General features: G+C 46.3%; 1 protein-coding gene across 2 annotated transcripts in view; it reads left to right on the top strand.

The window, feature by feature from the left end:
* POC1A (POC1 centriolar protein A) overlaps positions 1-21,273 on the top strand; it is a 116,123-nt gene that overhangs the window by 86,346 nt on the left and 8,504 nt on the right. Inside the window, exon 9 of one of the 2 annotated variants that reach the window (XM_006876017.1) lies at positions 565-708. The exons of the other annotated variant lie outside the window; for it this stretch is intronic. Within the exon in view, the coding sequence (XP_006876079.1) occupies positions 565-708 (144 nt within the window). The remainder of the gene's footprint in view (positions 1-564; positions 709-21,273) is intronic. 2 annotated transcript variants of the gene reach the window in all.

Genomic DNA, 21,273 nt, shown 5'->3' with positions numbered 1-21,273 from the left:
AACTTCAAGCCCTTCCGTTCCTAAAGTTCTGACTGAAGTCCCTGGGGGAGCCCATCCTGGGGACTTTGATTCTTTCCAGCTGTCTAGTGGGACCTTCACAGAATCCTTGTTTTCCCAGGGCAGCTAATGGATCCTTGGAAAGGCTTTGGTTCAACCTGGGAAAGCTGCCATGCTGGAAGGTGGGAAGTGAAGTTGAGCTAAGCAGGAGGAGAGGGTACTTCAGGGCCAGCGGGGGCTTCAGTGTCTCTGGGCTCTCCAGGATGCCAGCTGGAGGATGGGGCATGAAGGGTTGGAAAACTGTACAGCTGCCCAGCTGGGCCAGCCTGAAGGCCTCTTGAAAGCTGCTGAGGACACCACTGTCCACCTGTCCCTCCCCCTTCCTAGGCGCTCAGCTTGGATAGGAAGGCACTGCCATATTGCTATCTCTCACTGAAAACTTTTTTTTTCAGGTTTGCTGCTGGTTTTCCATTTCATTCTTTGAAGGGTCATTCCTCACTCAGTGTTTCCTCAAGCACTGAATAAGGGCTGAGGAACTTTCTTTTCTTTCTGTCTCTTTTGAAATAGGCAGAAGTGGGTTTCTCCATCCCGTCCAGCAGAGGTAGGAGCCAGGAGTCGCTGCAGAGCCAGCCCCAGGAGCCAGTGAGTGTGCCCCAGACATTGACCAGCACACTGGAGCACATCGTGAGCCAGCTGGATGTCCTCACCCAGGTAGGCCACAATGGCACCACCCCTGTGGTGCACTTGCCTGGTATTTGACAAACTGAAGCTTGCTAGAAGGTGCTGCATTTTTAAAAACAGAATTATAGTGGACTTCTTTTCCAGCCTAAATTAATGAAACAGCAGTGCCTACCTCCAGATCCTAAGGAGCCCTGGTGGCTCAGTCTTAAGTACTCATCTACTAACCAAAGGGTTGGCAGTTGGAATGCACACTCCATGGGAGAAAGATGAAATAGTCTGCTTCTGTAAAGATTTACAGCCTTGGAAACCCTAGGGAACAGTTCTACTCTGCCTTACAGGGTCGTAATGAATCAGAATGGTCTTGATGGAACCATGCCCTGGGATCTTGATTTTCACTGCCACCTGAGCCTTGACCAGACCACTGGATTCTAGAATTACCTATTCTGGAAGACTCTGACTACTCATTCATCCCACTATTTGCTGGGTGGCTGGGTGGCTGGGTGGTCACTCCAGGGGTATGCCAGGCAGGAGAGCTCAGGTGTAGGGTTGTCCTCTGAGTGTTCTTGGAGATGTCCCCTTAGCGCTCCCAGACTGTGTTTACCTGTGATGTTTGAATAGCCATGGACGCCATGTTTGTGGTGAGGATTAAGGAAAATGAATCTAGGTGAAGTGTCTAACCTGAGCCTTGCCTCAGTACCCTCAGGATCTTATGGTCTGGCAGCTTGTAATGCAGACTTGTAACACAGCAGTTTCAGGAAGAGCAAACTGTGCTGATGAGAAGTAGGCAGCTGGCACTGGGGACCTGCCCAATGGGGGTCTTACCCTGGGGTGAGAGAGCATTCCTGCCCACAGGTCTTGGAGGGCAGGAGCACATAGACATGTCCAGGGAACATGTGAAGGCCTGGGTAGCTGGAGTGTAGTATCTAGGAGTGGGGGACAAGTCAGTAACAAAATGTCACAGTAAGACCAGTGGAACATATCTGTTGTTGTATGAAGTGCTGTCGAGTCGGTTCCGACCCATAGCAACCCTGTAAAGAGTTTTTGAGGAGTAGCTGGTGAGCTTGAACCGCCGACCTTGCAATTCAAATGACTGCAGTCTGGCGCATTAACGCACAGCGCCACACCAGGACTCCGAACATATCTGTAGTGGTCCTTAAAATAAACCTGAGTTCCTTGGACCCCTTCTCTCCTGGACTCGTAGTGCTGGGCTGGGACTGTGTGATGCCCGTGTCTGGCTCCATGCCAGTCCTCCTCAGCACATGACTGATGGAGGAGCACACGCATCCTAAGAAGAAGGAGGGAGGTGTAAGAGCAGGGCAGCTGCAATGGACAGTGATTCCTGGTCAACTCACATAAAGACAAAAATGACTTTATTTTTAAGTTTTTATTGTGAATTGAGTGATAGTTTACATGGGCGAACATCAGTTTTACACTCATCCTGTTGTATTATGTTTCATTGCAATGACTACAATCCCCTTCAGGCATCATCGTTCAACAGTATTTTCTTCTAGCCCCCTCACACCCTGCAAGCCTGCCCCCTGGCTGCCAGCACACAGCCACTCTCTCTCCATGAGTCTATAGAGTCCTCAGTTGCTCCATCTCTCCACTTCATCATCTCTCCTCCATACAAAGGACTTTTTTTTTTAATGTTTTATTGTGAATTATGTGATTGTTTACATGGGAGACATTAGTTTTACATTCATCCTATCGTATATCATTGCATTGCCATGGTTACAATCCCCTCCATGCATCATCAACCAAACAAAGGGTATACACTACTAGCCTGCCCGCTGGTCGTCGGCACACAGCCCCTCTCCTTCTCTGTGTCCAAAGTCCCCAACTGCTCGATCTCTCCACATCATCGTCGCTGCCTACATCTCAGGCATCACTGTTTCTCTGGATAGGGTCCTGCTTTCCGCTCTTCTCCCTTCATGGTCCCAGGGACCTCCGCTCCTAGACTGAAAAGTTAATCACTCCCCTCCTTGTGCTACAAAACATCTACCTCTACATTTCCAACCCTCACAATCAGTCCTGATAACAATTATTCACTATTGTATCACTAGAGACCCATCTGCATTTCATTTCATCAGCCCCACCTAGACAGATTGGATACTACTCAGTGGAGATTCTACCTTCCTTCATGCCCTCTGAATCTAGGTTCCCTCTTGAAAGCTTGTAAGCCAGTCACTTCTTGCCTTTGTAGCCCCCCCATTTTGGGTAGCCAATGTCCAATTTGCCCATCCCTGTCTACTCTGTGTATGGAGGGGGTGGGGATGATTCTTGCTGTAAAGACTTGTTCCCTCTTTTGAGCTACTGCTTCCATAGGTGTAGGTCAAGTTCATCACATTGTATCAGATTACTCTTTTTTTCTCTCCTTTCTTCTTCTGGTTGAGCCCTGATTATCCAGTCATTGAAGCCCATATAAAGGACTTTTGATGTCCTAGTAAACATGGAGCTAAAGTGATGGTACCTTTCCCCACCTCAGTATTTTATGCTAAGTGAGTAAACTCCTCCCTATTGTCCTGTGTTGTCTGCTGCATGTGGAACTGTGCACATTGGACCCAGCCAAGGAAACAATTTGAGGGGAAAAGTAAGGTGTTGGTGTCTGGGGAATTGTGAGCTATAGAGCTTGTTGTCTAGACCTTTCTGAAAGCCAGTTAACCCTTGAGGAGAAAGCATGTGGTAGGAGAGAGATGAGAAGAATGTGCAAAGACTTAACCTTCCCTCCACCCTCTGTCAGAAACTGCAGAAACTGCTTAATGTTCTTCACAGCCTTGTCAAGTGAGAGATCAGGGGAAGTGGACTCAATTAAAACTTTATAGGATAAAATGGTTAGATCTATGATGCTGACAAAAATAGCTTCAAAGGAGTATAACACTAAAAACAGTTCCTGTCCCTTTGCTTTAGGGGTGCACATGGAAGGTTTTGTTACACGCTAGCATTTAGGAGGGTGATAATAACTTTGCAAGCAACTTGTGTGACAACAAAGAGTGAAGACTCTCCAGGGTGGCCTGTGGCTCACCCTGTGGACTTGTCTGGCACCCTTGTCCTACTTACTTCATACCATTCAGCTCCTCTGCTAAGTCCAAACAGCATCCCCACCCTCAGCCCAGATGTCAAGTGCATCAACCATTCTCCTGCTTTGCAAAGTGATGGTGTCTCTGGGCCCCTGGATACCACCAGTGTTCCCAGTGGACTAATCATGTCCTGAGGAAACTTGATTCTATAGATGATACCCCCGTTTTCAGAGCTATCTAAGGTTCTGTGTCAGTCCAGCCATGCTATCCACAGTTGTGGTGGTCAGTTGCCTTCCAGGCCCACCTTCCTCTCCTGGAGTTGGGGCTCTGGCTAAGCAAGGCATTCTAGTCCCAGCCAGACCTGTCCCCACTAGTAGGTTGGATGCAGCAAGCGTCTTCCCTGGGTGGTCCAGGCTGCCCCAGCCCTTCCTGAGCTCTAGAGACAGGCCACTACTACCTTTTTTCTGACCATCCAGGCTGCTCAGTAGGCTGCCTCCTTGGCCTCCAGACGTGTGTTCTTCACCATCTGCCTGGTCCTGAAGTGCCTCTGTGCCTTGGAGGGGATAGGGTATCTCGACCACTCCAACACTGACTCCTGTTTCAAAGTTATCCATCTGAATTATGCTGTCCTTCCCTCCACCCCCGACTCACTGCCCCTCCAGGTCCTTTAGACCTCTGTCCTACAGCACATCCTGCCAGAGGGCCCCACAGGGACACAGTAAGTAGTTGCTGAGAGTGATGGAGCCTCCAGTCCCTGAGTAAAGTGAGCAGGACACCCCACCACAAAGGTTTGCCACCCTTGGTACCTGCTTACCTGCTCAACAGACTGGGTGTTACAGAACGTCGTGAGCCCGCCTCTGTGGATGTTTGTGGCCCCTTTGATACAGTCTGGGGCCCAGATACATGCCCGAACATCAGGAACCAGAGAGGAATAACTCTGAGCTTGTTGGGGTATGAATTCTGCTTTACCATTTCCTAGCCGCTGGCCATGGCCAAGTTACTTAACCTGCCTGTGCCTCAGGGCCTGAATCTGAGACACACTGCTGATAATCATGCCCACTTCACAGGCCTCTTGTGAGGATTAAATGAGTCACCCTTGTATGAAGCGCATTGACTGGTGCCCAGCCACATTCTGTGGACATATTGGCTGATTATTCAAGGCCTGGCTGGGGTGGGTGGGGGATCTTTGCGATAGCACCGAAATTAAGTCCCCCAGTTCCCACTGCCTCATGTAAGCTGGACAGAAGAGAAATTCCTCAACCCTCGTAGTGGAGGTGGTGGGTCCCCTCCGAGCATACACCTTCACTGAGCCCATCCTATGTGTGGGACCCTGTGTAAGCGTAGTCCTTCCCCCAGGAAGTTACCAGATTCTGCTGTCAGAGCCCAGGTTACCAGGAGCACACGATCTCAAGGAGGCCCAGGGGTCCCTGGTGCAGGCTCCCAGACTTGGCAGAATGGGCATGCTGGGCCCACAGTGGAAGGTCGTGTTGTTTGGACTTCATCTGGTAAAGACACTGAGTTAGGCAGAGTTGGGGCAGGATCCCAGAGTGAATGGAGAGATAGGGGCACAGAAAGGTTAGGACCTGGGCTTTAGTCACAATTCTGCAGTTGCCCTGGCTTTGTATCCTCCTTGGAGCCAGACTTTAGTGCAGGAGAGAGGATGAGGGGTACAGAGAGAAGCAGGAGCACCTGGGCTCCTGGAGTGGGCAGCCTGGCTTGGCCCCTAGATTAAGAGGGAAACAGACTGCTCCTGAAACCTAGTTAGCTAACTCGTGAATTGAGATTTGACAAAATAATTAATGCTTTTTCAAAAACTTACTTATGATGAGAAGATAGCATTTGGAGGTGACCCTGGCAAAGACACAGCCCCCTACCCTGTCTCCAGCCTGGAGGTGACCTCCTGAGCATGTGCAGTCTGCTAACCTGTCAGGTCTCCCCAGCGGTGGTGTTTTAGATGCAAGTCCTCATGGCTTAGGGACCACATCCTGATGTTTATTCAGGCTTGCTGCTTTCCAAGGGCTCTCCTTTGTAGCTCTCTTTTTGTCTTCCCACCTGATGCCCAGCAGCCAGCATTGTGCCAGGTGCTGATAGGGGGTTAATAATGGCTTTTTATGCCCGGATCATCCCAGGGGCCACCCAGCCTGGGGCTTCTTCTGGGTGACAGCTGATCCTGATCTCAGTGCACTGTAGGCCAGAGGAGCCCAGCTTCCCTTGCTAAACAGTTTTGATGTCATTAGCAATGATGTCATTAAATGATGTTTTCTACTACCCTGGACCTTCCTAAAAAGGCCATAGGTTCTTGTTCAATGCCTTGTGATCACAGGCCCTCTAGGTCACCCAGCCAAAGAGCACCCTTTGCCTTGGTTTTTCTTTGGGTGGGAAAGACCCCTTCCTTCCCTCTGTGAGGTTGCTTCTTGGGGCTTCACTGGTTCTCCACTGAGCAACTATGGGTCCTGATCCTACCAGGAAAGCAGGTTTGAAGCAGCCATGGTTGGTTCAGTCTCACAATTTCCCCAAAAGCTGTGGACAGAAGAGTTTGCCCTTAGTTCTCAGAGCTCCTCTGTAAGCCCTCTTCCATTTGTCATTCCTGTTTGTGGTTGTTATTGTTAAGTGCTGTTGAGTCCTTGCAGTTCAAACCGACCTTGCAGTGCATTAACCTGCAGTGCCACGCCAGGACTCCTGTCATTTCCACTAGAGTAGACCAAATTGGTTCAGAATAGCCAATACTAGTCCATCCCAGCTCACTACAACCTAGGCAGGGGTCCTGGTATGTGGCACTGCAGGTTAATGTGCTGAACTGCAAGGTCAGTTTGAACCACAAAGTCAGTGGTTCAAGCTCACCAGCTGCTCCTCAAAAACCTTATACAGGATCTCTATGAGTCGGAACTGAGTCGACAGCACTTAACAATGTCTAGGAAATCTATTTATAAGCATTTCATTTTTGGCAGCTTCCAATTTCCCTAAATTCATACATTGTACAGTCCATGTTCTGATTATTAGTGGATGTTTGCAGCTGTTTCTTCTTATTTCAAGTCATGCCACATTAGCAAATGAGGTCATAAAAGCTTTATTCCATCCCAGGGTAGATGGAGATAGGGATGCAGCCTTTCTGTATCCCTATCTTAATATCATTAAGGTCATCTCTACTTGGAGACTGTGCTCTTACCCAATCATATTTTGAGTGGCTTCCAACCTCAGGGGCTCATCGTCCAGTACTATATCAGACTGTTCTCTGTATTTGCTGCTGTTCATAGCTTATCACTGACTCATTTTCCTGGAAGTAGATCGCCAGGTCCTTCTTCTTAGTCTCTATTAGTCTGGAAGTTCCACTAAAGCCTGTCAATCATGAGTGGCCCTTCTAGTATTTGAAATACTGGTGGCCTAGCTTCCAGTAGCATAGCAATATGTAAGCCATCACAGTATGACAAACTTACAGACACTGTCAGTGATAGGATAGTGTCTGTATGCCTACAAAGTAGAGCAGTTACCATAACTTTATTATTCAAATTTACGTACCAACCACTAGTGCCAAGGATGAAGAAACTGAAGGTTTTTGCCAACTTTCGCAATCTGAAGTCTTTGGGATTTTTTTTGCAATCTAAAACTGACCAGGAATGCAATCAAGATACATTGATAACTACTGGCTATTGGAATGTGAAAGTTGGAAACAATGAAGAAGAATCAGTAGTTGGAAAATATGACCTTGGTGGTAGATCACATGATAGAGTTTGTCAAGACAAAAGGCCTATTTATTGGATATACCTTTTGTTTGTTTGTTTTAATTGTGTGTGTGTATTTTGTTTTGTTTTTTAAGTTTTTATTGTGAATTGAGTGAAAGTTTACCGGGAAGATCATCAGTTTTACATTCAATAAATCATATGCTTTGTTTCATTACAATGATTATAATCCCCTCAGTGTACCATCAATTAACAGTATTTCTTTCTATTCACTTTAGCTCTTTTTTTCAAACACTCAGACATATATAATAATTTACACCACCAAACGACACATTCTGCAAGTCTGCCTCCTGGCCACCAGCTCTCAGTCCCTCTCTTCCCATGAATCTAGAGTCCTCAGCTGCTCCCTCTCTCCATGTCCTCATCTCTGCCTCCATCTCTGGTGTCGCTGCTTCTCTGGATAAGGTCCCAAATTCCTCTTGTGTTCTTCTCCCTTGATGGTCCTAGGGTCCTCTGTTTCTGGACTGTAAGATTAACTACTCCCCCATTTTTGTTATAAAACTTCTACTCTTACAATTGTGACAGTTGCAATTAGTCATGATAACAGTTACTATTGTACCATAAGAATCTTATCCCCATCTCTTTACCAGACCCATCTAAACAACTTGAAAACTATTCAGTGAGGACTCTATGTTCCCCCACATACTCTTAAACTAAACTCCCTCTTGAAACCTTGTAAGCCAGTCACTTTGTGCCTTTATCATCCCCTCATTTTAGGTAGCTAATATCTAAGTTGCCCGTCCCTATCTACCCTGTATACAGAGGGGATATCATTGACACTTGATGTGAAGACTCCTTCCCTCTCAGTTGGTATTTTGAGTTACTACCTCCAGGAATATAGGTCAAGTTCATCAAATTGTAGCAATTTACCCTCATTTCTGTCATCAAAAATTGTTTTCTTTTTTATCTTCCTCTAGTTGAGTTCTGATGATCAAGCCATCGAGGCAAGGTCAAATGGGTACTGTCTGTAAGTTTGGGTGTTCTTGTGCATCTCCCATCACTTCATGTCAGCTGGATGCTTCACTCTCAGCTCTAGCCCTTTGTGTCTATGTCCTTGTCCATGGGCTCAGGTGTCCCCAGGTCTCACCACACTTTGGACCAACCAGCCCTTCCTCTTCTCTCTCTCATCTGCAGATCAACGGGCATCTATGGAACATGGTTGAACTCAGCCCATTTCTTCACTGTTGCCTTTCCCCCTCTTCCACTCACCAGTAACCAATGTGGTCATCAGCAAGCTTACATGCCTGTTCATGTGTTCCCTTTGAGTTTCAGTCTTAGGGGGGGTGTTTATACCTTTTTTAGACATAAACAGTAACTGCACCCAGTGGCTCTCATCAAGATGGAATACACAGGAGTCAAATGGACTGCATCTGTGCAAAGGGATGCTGGAGAAACAATATCCTCAGTAACAACAAGGCCAGGGTCAGCTGTAGAACAGACCATTAATTGATCATTTGCACATTTAAGTTGTAGCTGAACAAAGTTAAAACAAATTCACTAGAGCCAAAGTACAAATCTGAGTATATCCCAGCTGAATATAGAGACCATCTCAAGAATACTTTTGACACATTGAACACTAATGACTGGAGACCAGATGAAATGTGGGATGACATCAGGAAGGACATCATGCATGAAGAATGCAAAAGATCATTTAAAAGACAGGGAAGAAAGAAAAGACCAAAATTGATGCAGAAGATACTCTGAAACTTGCTCTCACTAGAGTGAATGGAAGAAATGATGAAGTAAAAACTGAATAGATTTTAAAGGGTGATTTGAGAAGACACAGTGAAGTATTTTAATGAAATGTGCAAACACTTTGAGTTAGAAAACCAAAAGAGAAGAATGCACTTGACATTTCTCAAGCTGAGAGTAGTGAAGAAAAAAATTCAAACCACAAGTGACAATAATGAAGGATTCTATATCGGTAGTATGGTGGTTATGAGTTGGGCTGCTAACCTCAAGGTCAACAGTTCGAAACTACCAGTTGTTCCATGAGACAAAGATGAAGCTTTTTTCTTCCGTAAAGATTTACAGTCTCGGAAACCCTATACAGGGTCGCTGTGAGTTGGAACCAACTCCATGGCACCTAACCAACCACCCAAATGAGCAAAATCTTCACCACCACAGGAAGCATCAAAAGAAGATGGAAGGAATACACAGAGTCATATAGTCCCAAAGATAATTGGTGGTGTTTCAACCATTTCAGGAGGTAGCATATGATCATGAATGGATGGTGTTGAAGGGAGAAGTCCAAGCTGCACTGAGTTTGTTGTTAAGTGCCTTCTAATTGATTCCAACTCATAAGCACCCTATATAGCATTTCCAAGGAGCATCTGGTGGGATTGAACTGCCAACTTGTGGTTTGCAGTCCAGTGCTGATCCTACAGTGCCACACCAGCCACTGGCAAAAAACAAGATGCCAGGAATTGACAGAATACCAACTGAACTGTCTCAACAATGGATGCAGCACTGGAAGTACTCACTCATCTCTGCCGAGAAATTTGGAAGACACCTACGTGGCTGACCAACTGGAAGAGATCCATATTTGTACCCATTCCAAAGAAAGGTGATCCAATGGAATGTGGAAATTATTGAACAATACCTAATGCCACACACAAGTAAAATCTTACTGAAGATAATTTTTAAAGTTGCAACAGTACATCAACAGGGAACTGCCAGAAATTCAAATTAGATTCAGAAGAAGGTATGGAACAGGGAGTGTCATTACTGTTTCATTACTGATTTCAGATGAATCTTGTCTGAAAACAGAATACCAGAAAGACGTTTACCTTTGTTTTATTGACTGTGCAAAGGCATTAGACTATGTGGATCATAACAAAATATGGATAACATTGCAAAGAATAGGAATTCCAGAATACTTAATTGTGCTCATGAGGAACTCGTACTTAGATCAAGAGGCAGCTTTAAGAACAGAACAAGGAGATACTGCGTAGTTTAAAATCAGAAACGCTATGTGTCAGGGTTGTATCCTTTTACCATGCTTATTTAATCTACATGCTGAGCAAATAATCCAAGAAAGTTGGTCTATATTGAAGAAGATCTCAACACCAGGATTATAGGAAGACTCCACCTTGCTTGCTGAAAGTGATGAGGACTTGAAGTACTTCCCGATGACGATCAAACATTGTAGTCTTCGGTATAGACTACACCTCAACGTAAAACAAAAATCCTCACAAATGAACCAATAAGCAACATCATGATAAATGGAAAAAAGATTGAAGTTGTCAAGGATTTCATTGTCCTGGAATTCATATTTAATGACCATGGAAGCAACAGTAAGGAAATCAAATGATGTATTAGAAAAATCTGCTGCAAAAGACCTCTTTACTGTGTTAAAGAGCAAAGATGTCACTTTGAGGACAAAGGTGCATCTGACCCAACCTATTGTATATTCAGTTGCCTCATATGTATGTAAACTTGGACAATGAATAATGAAGACTGAAGAATTATTGCTGACTTTGAATTATGGTATTGGCATGGAATATTGAATATGCCATTGACTGTCAGGAAAACCAACAAATCTATCTTGGAAGAAATGCAGCCAGAATGCTCCTTAGAAGTGAAGATGAGGGTGAGGCTTCATCACACATACTTCATCACATACACTAAGACATGCACAGAGTCTTAGTTCTCTAATGCTGCTGTGATAGAGATACCATTTAGCAAACAGAAATTTTCTCATCACTTAGGAGACTAGAAATCTGAATTCACAGCACCAGTTCTAGGGGAAGGCTTTTGTTCTCTGTTGGCTCTTTTTTAATGACCTCATTTAGGAGGAAGAACCTTGTCTCCTTTCAGCTTCCATAGACCCGCTATGCCTTAGAGATATCTCCCTGCCTCTTGGCATCAATCTTTCCCTAGATCTAGAAGAGTCCTGGTGTGGTTCTATAGGACAATCACTGGATTGTTAACTGCACGGTTAACTGCAAGGTTGATGTGAGTGGGAACTGACTTGATAGCATTTAACAACAACAACAAAAAGTTTTCCACTGTAGGGACCTGGGTCCAAAAGACGGACCCTGCTTCTGAGTCCTCTTTCTGGTGGTTGTATGAGGGCGCTTCAAAAAGTCTGTGAAAATTTTTAATTATATTTCAATTCCATTTTTCCACAAACTTTTTGAAGCCTCCTTGTAGATCCCTCTGTCTCTGCTCGCTTTTCACTCCTTTTATCTTTTGTAAGATCAAAGGTGTTGGAGGACACCCCAGGGAAACTCCCCTTGCATCATATCAGGACTGTGATGGGATTAAGGGTATTGGATCCCACCCTTAATCCGTTTACAGCTGATTGCCTTATCAAATCACATCATGGTAGATCATTACATAACTTCCAAATTACATCATTACATAATCACTGAGAATTATGGCCCTGCCAAGTAGACACATATTTAGGGGGCGGGAGTAAAAACAGTCCATGATACTAAAGGGTCAGCAAAAACAAGAAAGACCCTCAATGAAATGGGTTGACACAGTGACTGCAACAAAGGGATGGGCTCAAACATGACAGTTGTGAAAATGGCACAGGACCAGACAGTGAGAGTTTCATTCTGTTGTACATAGAGTCACCATGCATTGGAACCATCTTGACAACACGTAACAATAGCCCAGTGAACCTGTCATTCTAAACATCCCAGTCCCAGGGGTCTGAAGACCAACCCCGCCTGCCATTGCGAAGGGTGACCTTGGACACATTATGTTTCTCACCGTAGCCTCAGTTTCCTGTAAACTGGGGTCGTTTGGTTCTGACTCTTCCCCGCTTGGGCACCATTGTACGACCCTTAAGGTGTTGGACATGAAACTCTGTTAAATTGGATATGCTAGACAGTGGGCCAACAATTTCATCAAGTGAGGTATTCTCCAAGAGCAGTGCAGAAAAGTCCCAGGCTGGCCTGGTGCCACATGGGAGGCAGGAATGGGCATTCCACAGGACTCTAACTGATGCACTTGAGTCCCAGGAATGCTTTTGAGCTATAAGACTCTAGTGAACTGGCTCAGCAGAGGTGAAAGGGAAAGACTTAGAAGAGGTCTTTCTCTGAGTCCCAAGAAGGAGAAACGCAGGGAACTTATGAGTACACTGGGTGCAGACTGTAGCTGTGTGGAACACAGTTGGGTCATGGGGATAAGGCTTGTTAGGTCAGAGCCTGGAACCTGGGCCCAGATATTGTAGCCATCAAAAATGTGTATTTATGACAGCCACTGCCATTCTTTAAATTGGTTTTTAGAATAAACATTATTTTTTTAAACATGGAATTTAGGTTTATCTTTGGGAGGCTTTTTTTTTTTTTTTAAGTGTTTTATTGTGAATTATATGGTAGTTTACATAGGAGAACATTAGCTTTACATTCGTCCTATTGTATATAGTTTCATTGTCATAATTATAGTCCCCTTCATGCATCATCATCAAACAACCAAAGGGTACACCCTGCAAGCCTGCCCTTTGGTCATCAGCACTCAGCCCCTCTCCCTCTGTGGGTCTAGAGTACCTAGCTGCTCCCATCTCTCCACGTCATCGTCTCTGCCTCAGTCTCTGGTGTTATTGTTTCTCTGGGTAGGGTCCCGCACTCTGCTTTTCTCCCTTGATGGTCTGAGGAACCTCCTATCCTGGACTGCAAAGTCAACCATTCCCCTCTTTTTGTTATCAAGTGTCTACCTTTACATTTCCAACTCTCACAGTCAGTCCTGGTAACAGTTATTCACTATTGTACCACAAGAGTCTTATCCCCGTCTCCTTTCATCAGCCCCATCCAGACAGACTGGATACTATTCAGTGAAGATTCTATCTTCCTCTGCGCCCTCTGGATCTAGACTTCCTCTTGAAACATTGTAAGCCAGTCACTTTTTGCCTTTGTTGTTGTTGTTGTTAGGTGCCATCGAGTCAGTAACAACTCATAGTGACCTTATGCACAGCAAAATGAAACACTGCCCGTTCCTGGGCCAACCTCACTACTGTTGCCATGCTTGAGTCCATCAATGCTGCTACTTGGCCAGTCTATCTCGCTTAGGGTCTTCCTCTTTTTCTCTGACCCTCCACCTTACGAAACATGATATCCTTCCCCAGTGACTGGTCCCTCCTGACAATATGTTCGAAGTATAAAAGAAGTTTGGCTATCCTGGCCTCCAAGGAGCACTCTGGCTGCACTTCCTCCAACACGGATCTGTTTGTTCTTTTGACAGCCCATGGTACTTTTCAATATTCTCCTCCAACATCATAACTCAAATGCATCAATTCTTCTATGGTCTTCCTTATTTACTGTCCAGCTTTCACATGCATATAAGGTTATTGAAAATATCATGGCTTGGGTCAGGCGCACCTTAGTCTTCAAGCTGACATCTTTGCTCTGCAACACTTTAAAAAAGTCTTATGCAGCAGATTTGCATACTGCAATACATCGTTTGATTTCTTGACTGCTGCTTCCATGAAATGTTGATGGTTGATCCAAGAAGAATGAAGTCCTTGACAACTTCAATCTTTTCTCCTTTGATAAGAATGTTGTTTATAGGTCCAGTGGTGAGGATTTTTGTTTTCTTTATATTGAGATGTAGTCCATACCAAAGGCTGTGCTTTTTGATCATCATCAATAAATGTTTTAATTCCTCTTCACTTTCGGCAAGCAAATTGTATCATCTGCGTATCGCAGGTTGTTAATGAGTCTTCCTCCAATCCTGATGCCACATTTTTCTTCATATAAGGCAACTTCTTGGATTATTTGCTAAGCATACAGGTTGAATAAGTATGGTGAAAGAATACAACCCTGTTGCACACCTTTCTTAATTTTAAACTATTCAGTGTTCCCATATTCTGTTCAAACAACTGCCTCTGGGTCCATGTACAGATTCCTCATGAGTACAATTAAGTATTCCAGAATACTCATACTTCTCAATGTTGTCCATAGTTTGTCATGATCCACATAATCAAAAGCCTTTGCATAGTCAATAAAGCACAGGTAAACATCTTTCTGATATTATCTGCTTTCAGCCAAGATCCATTGGACATCAGCAATGACATCCTTCATTCCATAGCCTCTTCTGAAACCGTCTTGAACCTCTGGAAATTCTCTGTCAATGTATGCTTGCATCCATTTCTGTACTACCTTTAGTAAAACTTTACTCGCATGGGATATCAAAGAGATTGTCTGATGATTTCCGCATTCCATTGGGTCATAGCCCCCCTCACCCCAATTTTGCATAGCCAATGTCCAAGTTGCCCAATCCTGTCTACCCTGTGTATTGAGGGGGTGGGAATGATCCTCGCTGTAAAGATGTTTCCTCTTTTGGGCTACTGCAGCCATAGATGTAGGTCAAGTTCATCAAATTGTATCAGATTACTCTTTTTTTCCTCTTCTTTCTTCTTCTAGTTGAGTTCTGATCCTCTAGCCATTGAATGCCAGGTCAGGTGTGTATTATCTGCACATGTGGGTATTCTTATGCATATCCCCTCACTTCTTATCAGATGAATGCTTCACTCTCCACTCTAGTCCTCTGTGGCTATGTCACTGTCTCTGGGCCCAAGAGTCCCCAGGTCTTGCCACACTGCTGGCTAACCAGGTCTCCACCTGGGTTCCACCTGGAGTCTGTTGAATGTGGTAAGACTTAGCGCTCACAGCTTCGTTGTTGTTTTCCCCTCACTTCACCTTATCCGTGATGAACATGGTCACCAATCAGAGTGCATGTCTGCTCGTGTATTCCCCTGAGTCTTAGTCTTGGAAGGGGTTTGCCCTGAGGGGACCAGACCACTTGCCTTGATGTCTCCTGGGCAACCAGCTTGCTTGTTCTTGTAATAGTCAAGCTGTTATTGCTTTTCATTTTTCCTATCAGTCTTTCTTTCAAGAAGTATCTTCTGTTCTAGCTTCTCCAGGCTGGTCTGTTTGTCCTTTCAAGTGGAGATTTCCCACCTCAGAAGATTCTGGATGGGATTCAGGATTCCACCTATGGTCTTATGCAATGCAGAGGCTCCACAGGAAGCCTCCTTCACTGGGCAAATTCTAGCCTCGTTTTAGGTATTCCAATCAGTTATAGGCAGAAGACGGACTTAAAAGCTTTCTATGGTGATATTTCTGGTTATTATTATAAGCTTTCTATGGTGATATTTCTGGTTATTCCTTTCTCTCTCTTTGGGGGTGCTTTTTGCTCCACAAAACTCCTTATGGGAATTCTCAGGAGCTCACAAGGCCAAAAGGGACCCTGATGGCTCAGTGGTTAAGCACTTGGCTGTTAACTAAAAGGTTAGCACTTAGAACCTACCAGCCACTCTGCAGAGCATGATGTTAACAGTCTGCTTCTGTAAAGATTCACAGTCTTGGAAACTCTATGGGCAGTTCCTATGAGCTGGAATCTTCTCGACAGCAGTTGGTTTGGTTTTTAATGGGGCCTAGGTCATGAATGTACTGTACGCTGCAGTGTGCTCCTTTCTCATCTTGTATGTTCTTTGGAGCTCTCACCCATCCCTAGACGTGCACTGGTTCTGCTGCAATCAAGCCCCCTTCCCTAGCCCTTCTTCCTCTGAAGAAAACAGGTATCTGTCCTGGACCTGCCCCAAATCCCTGACAAAGTTGGCTCAACCCCAGAGGCTCATAAAGTTCAGAAAAAGCCCAGCCCAGGAATCAGAAACCCCAGCAGCCCTGGCCCAGCTTTGCCTCTTTGCATTTGTAAGGACATGGGTGAGGCTGTTTTCCTCGTCTATAAAGTGGGCAGCAGAACTCAGCATCTCAGATGGGACTGGTGGCTTCCCTCCCTGGTCTTCCCTCACATTTCTCATGAGCCAGGTCCCTCACCTCATGACCATACCTGAAGGATGCAGGGTGGACCCCAAGGCTGCCAGGTCTCTCTGTTTAGTAATGAGCACTCAGTGCTGTCTACCCAGAGGTCCTGACTTGTGTTGTTTTAGGGACCAAGTGCCATAGGATCCTTTTCACTGATGTTGGGAACACTAACAAGTGGGTAAGAAGAGGCTGTTTTTTCCACAAATAGCATTCCTGACATGAGCTCACCTCCCACATCGGCTCCCTTCACTTCCTTAATGGACTCTCAGAGGCTGGGAGGGCTGTCACACAGTTCTTGGCTGTCCTTGTGAGTGGCAGGAGGTTCGAGTGGTATCTGGGTGTGGGCAGAAGCCCTGGATCTGCCTCAAGGGAAGAAGGGGGAGTGTAGAGATGTGGACAGTAACCCAGGGGCTGGGGAGGCTGCTGTGAGGGGCCCAGGCTCTGACCCAACAAGCGGCTTGGCAGTTTTGCCTCAGAAACCAACAGCATGGTTATTTTTGACTCCAGTTTCACATTAAGCTGTTATATAAAAATCCCAATCCATGGAATTCCTACCATGACTATGTTTTTGTACGCTACTCGGTGGTGCATGCTGGCCACAGCAATGTTGTGATGTCATGTTCAGGTTCCTGTGACTCATGGAGGCCATTGGGCGCTTGACTTGAAAATACTTGCAGCAGAAAGCAGGCGGGGAGCTGGCCCTCCCAGCCCTGCTGCTTTGGGTCTCTGACGTTTGTGCTTGTTAAATGTCCTGGACATTGCAATGCTGCTGACCTAACTCACCAGGCCAAGGGTGTTTGCCTGTTTGCTTTGGGGAATTACAAAGAATGGCTTTAAGAAACCCCCACACACAATGGTCCTGGCATTTCCCCATTTGGCAAGATGTTCAGATGAGCAGGGAAGGTAGAAACAATGGACCTTGACATGCATTGAACCAGATTACTCTGAGGGGCTCCTGGTGTCCTTTTCCCTGCTGTTGTTTTTTTGTTGTTGTTGTTGTTTTTGAGGCGCTAAGAGAGTTTAGTCCTGCCAGAAGGCTAGGGAGCAGCCACATGGAAGGAGACATCGGTCCACAGCTTAGAGAAGGTCCTGATTCCGCTCCTCCCCCCGCAAGGTCCACAGCACAGAGCAGGGCCCTGTTCTTGTGGGGGTGTCAAGTCCCAGCACAAAGCAGGGCTGTGTTTTCAGGGGAGGGGGCATCGTCCCACAGCACAGTCATACAAGCAGCCCCCCTGCACAGTGGCCATATTTTCCATGTCACCAAACCACAGTGGGTGTGGCAGGGAAACAGCGACAGACAAATTGTGTTCACTGGCATGACAAGTCCAACACTACAGTTTCCAGAAGCGAGCAGCCTTGGTCATCTCAAGCTGCAGGATAGAGGCATGGTAATATCTCAGGTCCCGAAACCATACTGCGCGGTGGCGTCCACTGTGTCAGGTGCCTGCCGGACACCCAGAACCACTCTGGAGGAGCTGGCCTATTCATGGTGCACACCCTTTCAGGTTGAGACACACCTGGGCAATGATGGGCAGGTCTCTCATGCTGGGGCAGTCCTCTGGGGGCACTTCCTTCCCATCTGACATGGCTCCAGATGTGAGCAGTGCTTCTTTTGCAGATACCTTCTTTAATTTTTTGTTCTTTTTCTCTATCACTTCAGACATTTTTCTCTTCAGTTTTGCCATCCTGCAAGAGAACCGGGCGATGGCCAATCCGGCTTCCGCCAGCGCCAATCGCCTCTCCCTGCTGTTTTAAAGCAGTTATGCCTTTTCCCTGGGAGCTGGTCTTACCTGGTGCCCCAAACCACTGTCATTGGGAATGTACAGAGAAGTGTTTCCGCATTCCCTCTGGTGGTGGTGATTTTGCTCCACAAAAATGGTCCCAGTCTCCAAATCAGTACCTGCAGCCCCCTCACATTATCTGTTCCATGTTCCAGAGTGGATTTAACCATCGTCCTCTTAAGAACTTTTGAGGGCTGCCCTTCGGCCAAGTAGAGAGCGTGAGGGTCTGAGCTTCCACCACTTGGGATTTGGAGACAAGAGGATTGTTTTTCTCTGTCAAGAGGCTGCTGCTTCAGGGATAAGGGCTTCAGGACACTCGGATCTAGGCTAGGGACAGACTTCGTGCCTACCTCTAGTCCACAGGGGAAGAACGTCTGTCTGGGTGCCTGGCCCTCCCCAGCCCCACTGCTCTGTTTTGGCATTGTGCCTACAGGGTCCTCTAGCTTTGCATGTGCAGGAGTCAGGGAGGCTTCGTCTCCCCCAAGTACCAAGTCAGAGCCAGCACCCAAGTTTCTCCATAGGGCACACAGCTGGGCTGGGGCAGCTCGTGTTTATTGCATGAGAGGACCGGATGGCAGTTCATATGGGTCTGGTAGAAAACTCATGTTTTTCATTTTCTATCCAGTCTGCGGTTGTGGCAAAAAGCACCCCCTCCCCAAAGAGGCTGCCGATCGAAGGCTTCAAGCCAGCTGGGCTCGGCAATGGATGTAGTTACCTCTGGGGCCTGGGAATGTTCACGGTAGTATGCGATTTCTTCTTTGAGGTTTTGAGCAGGCCTGGAGACAGAGTGGGGGAGTGAGGCCTTGTACAGGCACATCTTGTCAACGCTGACTCGGGGCTCACTCTGAGAGGAGGGCAGAGGAGACTTCCAAGTGCTGTGCTCCACTGGAGACCCAAGGTCCACTAGGAAAGAGTTGCATACAGGATTGTGACAGGCACCCCTGTTGGTTCCTAAGGCCCTGAGATTCTGCCCTGCTGAGGCACTGACACACTGCAGAAGGACCTGCCAGGTCCCTCAGTGAGCTCTGTAGAGTGCCCCAATGAGTACTCCTCACAGTCCCCCTCACAGTCCTCACAGAAGAGAAAGCAGAAAGAAGCCTTGAGTTCAGCAGGGCACAGGATTTATGGTAGCAGTTCTGTGCCCCCCATTCTGATCTGAGCGTAGCCATGGACTCTAGAAACTGGCTAGGGTGAGGGGCCTGGTCCCCCCCGACCCCGAAATTTAGTGAAAACCCAGCAGGGCACAGGAAGGCCTATGAGACTCTACCTCCGTTGACCCATGTGCTCCCCACCCCCCCAAGGTGGGTTAGGAGCCACAACCTGATTTGCTGAACTGTTCTGGGGGTCTCCAGGCCTCGGGCAGTCTCTGGCTGAAGACAGTAGTTTCGTTGGTAAATTAACTAGTTTATGTGGATTTTTGTAAGTAAGTCTCTAAAAGAATCAAGCGTGGAATGTGGCCAAGGCCAAGGTTCATGTCGCATTCTCAGCCCCACGTGAGCTCACTCAGCAGGGTTGGTGCCAAGCAGCGATGAGTGCCCTGCTCCTTGGGGGCTGTCCCTAGTGTCCTGCATGAGACTGGTGAAGAGCTGTGCTTGAACCCAGGCCAGTGCACCATTCACTCAGCCCAGGAACATTCGGTTTTGTGGGTGGTAGGGAGTAGACCTGCTCTTTTCTAGCCTCTCCTTTGGGGCAAAACAGTGATATGGAAAAGCCCATGTTTGTTTAAAAGGAGTTGATATAAAGCCATGAGGAAGGTAAATTAGCCAAGATTCCTTAATCCTGTGGCTAACCCACCAATAGAAAATAGTGTTTGGTGTACTTCCTGAAGAGAGCTAATCCTCAGTAGAGGCCAGGGTTGGGGAAGGCAGCAATGTCAGGGAAATCCTATACCCCTGAGATAATATAAAACAGAAACACAGACTCAAAGACTCAGGGGACCAAAAGCTCATTTTGTGTTGTTCGCATTGACTGTGGGTTTAGGAGGATGTTTTAAAGACAGTTCTAAAAAGATGGAGACAGCCTGAGTGCCCACAAACTGAAGAATGGATACGCAAACTGTGGGACATACACACAATGGAATATCTTGCTACCTTGAAGAATTACAAGGATGCTGCAAGCCACCGCATAACATGGATGAACCTTGAGGACATTATGTTGAATGAAATTAGTCACAAAAGGAGAAATACTGTGTAGGATCACTACTGTAAAAGACTAAGAAAAAGAACCCATACTAAAGGAGGGGTGGGGGGATTCTTTGCTGGCTATTGGGATGTGGGGGATGGGTGAGGGGAGGGAGGGGAAGGTGGAGCACAGGGCAGAGAACAGACACAGGATAGTTTGGGTGCTAGGGAGGAGGGCAATATACAAGAAGAGGGAGGGGAATGGAAGAACAAAGTGGATGGGAGAACAATTAGGCAGGTCTGAATGGGCTATGCTTGGCTGTCTTTTGAATCTTGGTTTCCCTTACATACCATTATAAAATAGACACTGGATGGGGAGAGAAAGCAATAGCCCAAAATATCACCATAGAAAGCTTGTAAGTCCGTCTTCTGCCTATAACTGATTGGAATACTTAAAATGGGGCTACAATGTGCCCAGTGAAGACTTCCTGTGGAGCCTCTGCATTACATAAGACCATAGGTGGAATCCTGAACAGCATCCAGAATCTTCAGAGGTGGGAAATTTCCACTTGAAAGGACAGGCAGACCAGCCTGGAGTGGCTTGAAGAACAGACTATACATCTTGAAAGGAAGACCGACTGAAAAGTACAAAACAATAGAGGCAGACTGACTGATTACTACAAAAACAGGCAAGTTGCACACCCAGAACACATCAAGACAAGTGGTCGGAACCCCTCAAAGCAAACCCCCTTCCAAAACTAAGACTCGGTGGGAGTACATGCTCTGATTGGTGACCACATTTGTCACCAATAAGGGGAAGTGAGGGAAAAACATCAGTGAAGCGGCGAGCTAAGCTCTACAATGTTCAATAGACTCCTGTGAACCTGGGTGGAGACCTGGTTGGCCAGCAGTGTGACAAGACCTGGGGACTCTTGGGCCCAGAGTCACTGACATAGCCACAGAGGACTAGAGTGGAGAGTGAAGCATCCAGCTAATAAGAAAAGAGGGCACATGCACAAGAACACCCATACTTGCAGATAATACCTACTTGACCTGGCCTCAATGACTGGATGATCAGAGCTCAACTAAAAGAAGAAAGAAGAAAAACAGAGTAATCTGATACAATTTGATGAACTTGACCTACACCTATGGATGCGGTAGCT

The sequence above is a fragment of the Chrysochloris asiatica genome, unplaced genomic scaffold (genome assembly GCF_000296735.1).
Source record: "Chrysochloris asiatica unplaced genomic scaffold, ChrAsi1.0 scaffold00350, whole genome shotgun sequence".
Classification (NCBI taxonomy): domain Eukaryota; kingdom Metazoa; phylum Chordata; class Mammalia; order Afrosoricida; family Chrysochloridae; genus Chrysochloris; species Chrysochloris asiatica.
The sequence above is the reverse complement of the archived record's forward strand: the minus strand, read 5'-3'. Positions and strand labels throughout refer to the sequence as shown.